Source organism: Anser anser, assembly GCF_964211835.1.
Source record: "Anser anser genome assembly, chromosome: 2".
In the NCBI taxonomy this organism is placed as follows: domain Eukaryota; kingdom Metazoa; phylum Chordata; class Aves; order Anseriformes; family Anatidae; genus Anser; species Anser anser.
Window position 1 is genome coordinate 29,950,157 of NC_139721.1, and position 6,186 is coordinate 29,956,342.

Genomic DNA, 6,186 nt, shown 5'->3' on the forward strand with positions numbered 1-6,186 from the left:
CCTATGACGATAGGGTACAAGAGCTAGGATTGTTCAGTCTGAAGAAGGGAAGGCTCGGGGGGGCTCTTATCATTGGATATAAGTACCTGAAGGGAGGGTGCAATGAAGACAGAGCCAAGTTCTTTTCAGTGGTGCCCAGGGAAAGCACAAGAAGCAACGGGCAAAAACTGAAACATTCCCTCTGAACATCTGGAAGAATTTCTTTACTGGCACATGTTTCCCAGACCTGTGATTCTGTGAAATTTTAGGTAATACATGTAATAACAGAGGTACACAGACACATTCTAAACCATGCAATACCACCACTGGAAGAAGATATTTCTGTGGCAGATTTTTTGTCTCCTCATCTGAAGGCAGACGATGTTTGGCCTGAGCATCCCTCTCTGCTTCACATGGCACAGAAACAGCCATTGCCCTTCATGCCAGCAGGGAAACCTGAAGAAATCTCATGACAGTAAGAGACATTTGAATGCAAGGCCAAGGCTGCACTGGCTTACATTTGCATTTAAGTCTACAAAAACTAACTATGCGGGTGCAGAGAGGCAAAAAGAGAACAGTATATGCCTTCTTCCCAAGCCAATAAGACTGCTCACCTCTCACCAAGTAGCTTTGAACTCAGGATAAGCCCTTTAGAGCTGAGCTCCATGAATGCACCAATCTTCAGAACCTGCCTTTATTTGTGGAAGAAGGGAGACAGTGAAGCTTGGCCGCTTCTTCTCTTTGTGGTGCCTCCTGGGGTATACTTAGGGAAGAACCAACAGTTTGGGATCATTGCTCTGATGCAAAGGCAGAAAAAAGGACAGATGCATCCCATTCTGTCTGCAAAGGATAAAATACACAAATCCATTCTGTGATGAGTCATAAAACAAGAAAAAAAAATGTGTATAGCAGGTTCTCAACAGTTCTTACCCTAAACCCATGTGGTTTTGATTTACCTGTCCTAGAGGTGACAGCAGTAGTAATGGTGATAGCAGCAGAATGGTGTTGGGAGGACAGTCAGAGTTGGATTTCATGGGGATACATTACTCTTGTGCTTGGCATCTCCACGTGGCTCCAGCCCCCCTGCAGTCCCCAAACTGCTCCATGGCTGCAGGGATAGCCTCACATCCCATTCCCCATGTGCACCTCACTGTCCTGATCTATTCAGTGGAGGAAGCCAAGGCAGGCGTCACCCGGAGCCTTGGTACTGACACGGCTGCCTTGGACAAGGTGCACATTGTCTTGCCCTGGCCCTGCCTCTCCTATTGGCCCATCCTGACCATTACAGGGACCGGGCATCTTTAAAAGGAGGCAAATGAGGTCTGAGCCGGGCACACAATCTCTCTGACTCCCACCAAGAGCTTCTGTAGCCGCTGCCTCTCTCTTCAGGACCACTGCCTCACGAAGCCAACAGGATGTGTAACCGATTTGTGGGAACCTGGAAACTCGTCTCCAGTGAAAATTTTGATGACTATATGAAAGAACTAGGTGAGAGATGTTGTGTCCTACTTTTTAAAATTTTTATTTATTTAATAAATGTCATTTGGGAATGTCTCTTCTTGGTCTTATGCTTTGTTCATGCATGCTGTCTTCTTCCTTGCCGCACAGGCACTTTAATTATTTTTCTAGCATACTTTCATGTATTTACTTCAGCATTTACTAAAATGGAAAAAAAGAAAGGCAGGTGCTGAATTACTGTTATAAATTTACCTCTGTCTAACTGAACTGACCTGATCTATTCTGTTTGTCTGTAATGAGAAGGATCTAAGGAGATGCAGCATTGTTTTATGTTTCTCTTCATTCCACTGTTAAGCTCATGACTTGTGATAATTTACAATATATAATGGAGCTGATGTCTCATGACACTTTGGTTTCAGAGGTCTCAATCCTATGAAAGAATCTATCTGTTACTGAGGAATGCCAGAAATGTAACAAATTAGGCATTGTGTTTTATTCTAATGCTGGCTTCATTCCTGGATAGCAAGTGCACAGACAGTCAGTTAGAACATTTCTTTTGCTGTATAAATGATCCACTGAGACACTAATTCCCCTTATTTGAAATGTTAAACTGAGTAACAAAAGAACTTCAGTTAATTAATTAACCAGAGTAAAAGTGGGATGCAAGTCCAGCTACAGACATTTTTCTGAAGACCTGAACAGAAATGTTTCAGCATTGAATAATTACTGCAGATAGTATTATAATTTACCGATAACATTATCTCCTTTGGTATGGATGTTTTCATTGGAGCATAGCACAGCATTAACAAATGAACTAACTGTAGCTATCCCCTTTCCGTTTTTATAAAACAGCAATAAAGCATTACTTATATGTTTACTTGTGCTTTTCACTGAGGTTTAAATGTTAAGATCCTTAAGGGGTCTTAGTAGTAACCTAGGAATTGCCCAGTGTATTTGATGCTTTCATAAATACAGGATATTGGCAGTTCAGAATCCAGTTTCTTCCATGCGACTGGTTAAGAAAAGTTCAGGTTCTCATATTATTCAAGAATTTTTATTTTAAAAGGAATTCATCAAGATTTTATGAGAAATAGTCCCTTTTTCTGATTTCTTCTACCCATTCTATCTCTATAAAAGCACATGCACATTAGTAAGCTCCTATGTTTCTTCTTAGCTAAATGTACACTAGTTTCTGAGATACGCTCATGTACATCTTTATTTCTTGCTGGAGGTGCACACTGTCAACTGGGGCTGCCTCTGAACACAGCGCTTCCACATATGAAGAATCAGTGTGCCATCAGAAGCAAGCATTATAGTATTCAGGAAGAAAGTGTTCCTCATTTTTCCACTGAAGTTTTATGAAATGATAGTGGGTTTCTAGCTTCCTATAATGTAGAATCATAGAATCATAGAATGGCTTAGGTTGTAAGGGACCTTAAAGATCATCTAACTCCAACCCTCCTGCCATAGGCAGGGATGTCATCCACTAGATCAGATGGGCCAAGGCCTCATTCGTCCTGGCTTTGAATACTAGCAGGGATGAGGCATCCAAAACATCTCTGGGAAACCTGTGCTAGTGCCTCACTACCCTTACAGTGAAGAATTTCCTCCTAATGCCTAGTCTAAATCTGTCCTCTTTTAGTTTAAGACCATTCCCCCTTGTCCTATCATTATCTTCCTGAGTAAAGAGTCCTTCTCTATCTTTTTTTATAAGACCCCTTTAAGTATTGAAAGTAATGACGGTTATGTTTCTGATTTCTAGGAGTGGGCTTAGCTACCCGGAAACTAGGTGGCTTAGCAAAGCCTGATGTGATCATCAGTATGAAAGGGGACATAGTAAACATCAGAACTGAAAGCACCTTCAAAAATACAGAGATCTCTTTCAAACTGGGCCAGCAGTTTGATGAAACGACAGCAGATGACCGGAAAGTTAAGGTAAGGGGGCTGATGATCTCTGAGTAGTTCTGATATCCTAGAAGAGAACCAGGAGGAGTTTTTCCTATCCTATTAGTGCACTAAGAAATTTCTAAGCTATTCAAGAAAAGCAATGAAAGAAGAAATAGTATGGTGCTGACACCAATGGTAATGTTTATTGATACCAGAGAACATGGATCTTGCTGAACATAAAGTGAATTGCTACCCTAACCTGCAAAGCTTGGACTACAGTTTGAAACTTTTCTCTTGGCCTTTATAGAGTGTTGTAACCTTGGAGAAAGGGTCATTGGTGCAAGTGCAGAAGTGGAACGGCAAAGAAACCACAATAAAGAGAAGACTGGTTGATGGGAAAATGGTGGTGGTAAGTACCAGGCTCTTGCTTCTTGTACGCTGCTGGATGGCAGAAGAATGGAGTCTTCAGTTTACTTCTGTCTAAGCAGACTATCAATTTTGGCTTATGAGATAAATAAGGATGGAGAAAAAGGGAAACAAGCTGGAAGGAAATAAATATTGTCCCATAACAGCAAATTGTCATTAAAGTGATTATACTGGAAGCGCTGCCATGATTTGAGATCATATTTACTGATCTCAAGATTATTCTTAAAACAAATGTGGCTTTCAAAGAGCAGAAACCTGTAAAATGTAAAAAGAATTTTGCAGGCTGGATACTTCTGTCCCTGTACTGTCTCTTTTTCTTCCATCTTCAGAATGGAGCCTGTCCACCTTAGAAAAGTGATTTCACACCTTTTCATACATTTATTTCCACCAGTGCAAGTTAGTTCACACTTCTGTTTGCTTTTTTGTTTTGAGCACACCCAGCTCACTCAGCAGGTGCTGGAGGTTTAATTGCATGAAAGCTGGACCTCTGTGCCTAATCCTGCCGGTGACGTTGATGTGCAGTGGGGCCAGCAGGTCCAAATGACTCCTCTGAAGGGCCCTCAGCATTGAGAGGACCACGTCCTTCACGGAGGCTGGGGAACGGTGACTTTCCTCACTCTCCATTTAACCTACCTTTCTGTAGCAGCCACGTAAAAGCCACAGGGGAGCCAAGCCAGTGTCATAATACATTTCAGGGAATTAAGATTTCAATTCCGAATGAAGACAATTATTTTGTTCATTTAAGTTTTTAAAAAGTGGACCTAAACTAGCTTGGGCAATTTATTCACTAACAGCAGCACTAGGCCTTTACATGCTCGCTTGTTCAGACTGCATTTTATTTTAAGTTTTCTTACATTTGGAAGAGTTATTTGCCTTCACATCTTATTGTGGCTGCATTTCTGCGTCAATTTTTCCAATTACGTAAACATCTTTAAAGTGTTGAGCAGAGGTTGGGTCCCTTTACTACCAGTGCCCTGAGCCCTGCCCCTGGTCTAAGCTAGGAGTGTGGAGGAGGCCTTATTTTCTGCAGGCCGATGATGTCTGTCTCATGTCCTGTCACCTCTGTCGCACTTGCCTGGTGGCTGTGAGTAATAAGGAGCCGCTGAGAGCCACCAGGGTGAGAAGGTCAGGAGAAACATGTTGTGACTCAAGAGTGCAAAGTTTTGTAGGCCAGAAGCCTGACCTCTGAACTACAAAGGCTGCTTCTACTTCCACAAAAAAATGTTTGTAAAATTGAAAGCGTTCATGAGCCACGGTATGATACACTAGGCAGTGCTGACATTTCTGTCAAACCAGTAATAATAAGGAAGGTAAATTTGTTTCTGGAAGCTGAGCCTAATTTTGCAATCTATTTGTCATTATACGATGCTTAATTAATTCTGATGCTGTTAGAACAGAAACCACTCTTATTGCGACATAACTATAACTTTGCTGTTTGCCCTAAAAATAATACAGATTTTAAAAGATGAGATCTGGATTTTCACTGACCTCAGCACACCTGCTGCTTGCGAGGCCCTTATGTTGATCTTCTCTTTTGTGCCTTAGGAGTGCGCCATGAAAGGGGTTGTCTGCACTAGAGTCTACCAAAGAGTGTGAAGAAACTCCCTCGCTGCACCGGACTGGGACTGGCTCTTAAAACTCACCTTAGTTCAGTGACCAAAGCCTCATGCACTGTGCTTCTTTATTTTCTTATTTACTTTTATCGGGAAAATGACTGCATTATAATTTGATATTCCAGAGCCATAGTGTGACTAATCCAAAGTATTGTGGTGACTCAATAAAAGCTTCTCAACACAAGAAATGGAGTGTTTGTCTGCACATGAATGATTTAAGTTTTCTTTCTTGGATGATGCCCATCTTTTCTGTTGTTCCTGTCTGTGTAAATGGTCAGAGCATTCATGCGTAAAATACTAAAATACAACCGATCTGCCTCTGGGAGAGGGCTAACACTGCTTCCTTGGTATGTGTAAAATTTCTCATCTCATGGCTGCAGTACTACTTTCCTGAAAATGATTTTATTGCTGAGTAGTTCCTACAGGGAAAATCATCTTTACCACATGAATTTTTGACTTGCAAGATGATTTATTGATTCAGCCTAATAGTTTTACTGCACCTTTATTTTATTTTCATCCCAAAATGCTTATACTCTTTTTGGTATCACTTTTTTATATCCTGGCATTACTTGGAAGAAAACAGCTATTGCAGGAAAAAAAGTATTGGGACAAAAAAAAAAAATTATCAGGATAATGCTTCTCTGCCAAATAGCTCATGAGCTGTGAAACAACGTGTGGAGCATGTATGAATGAACTCCAGAAATCTAAATGCTAGAGGGCTTCATTTCGTAAAACACTGAGCAATCCACCCTGCTTCTAGCACAGTTTTTATGCATGGGTTTAATGTTAAGCACACAAAGGAGATTTTAAGGGTAGAATTTGC

The 6,186-nt window shown here is 41.1% G+C and overlaps 1 protein-coding gene across 1 annotated transcript; it reads left to right on the forward strand.

Moving 5' to 3' along the window:
• Positions 1 to 1,298: 1,298 nt before the first annotated feature.
• On the forward strand, positions 1,299 to 5,644 carry LOC310893835 (myelin P2 protein). The gene is made up of 4 exons (XM_083823274.1): positions 1,299 to 1,467; positions 3,200 to 3,372; positions 3,632 to 3,733; positions 5,296 to 5,644. The coding sequence occupies exons 1-4, from the start codon at positions 1,395 to 1,397 to the stop codon at positions 5,344 to 5,346; spliced, it is 399 nt and encodes a 132-aa protein (XP_083679400.1). The 5' UTR covers positions 1,299 to 1,394; the 3' UTR covers positions 5,347 to 5,644.
• Positions 5,645 to 6,186: the final 542 nt, after the last annotated feature.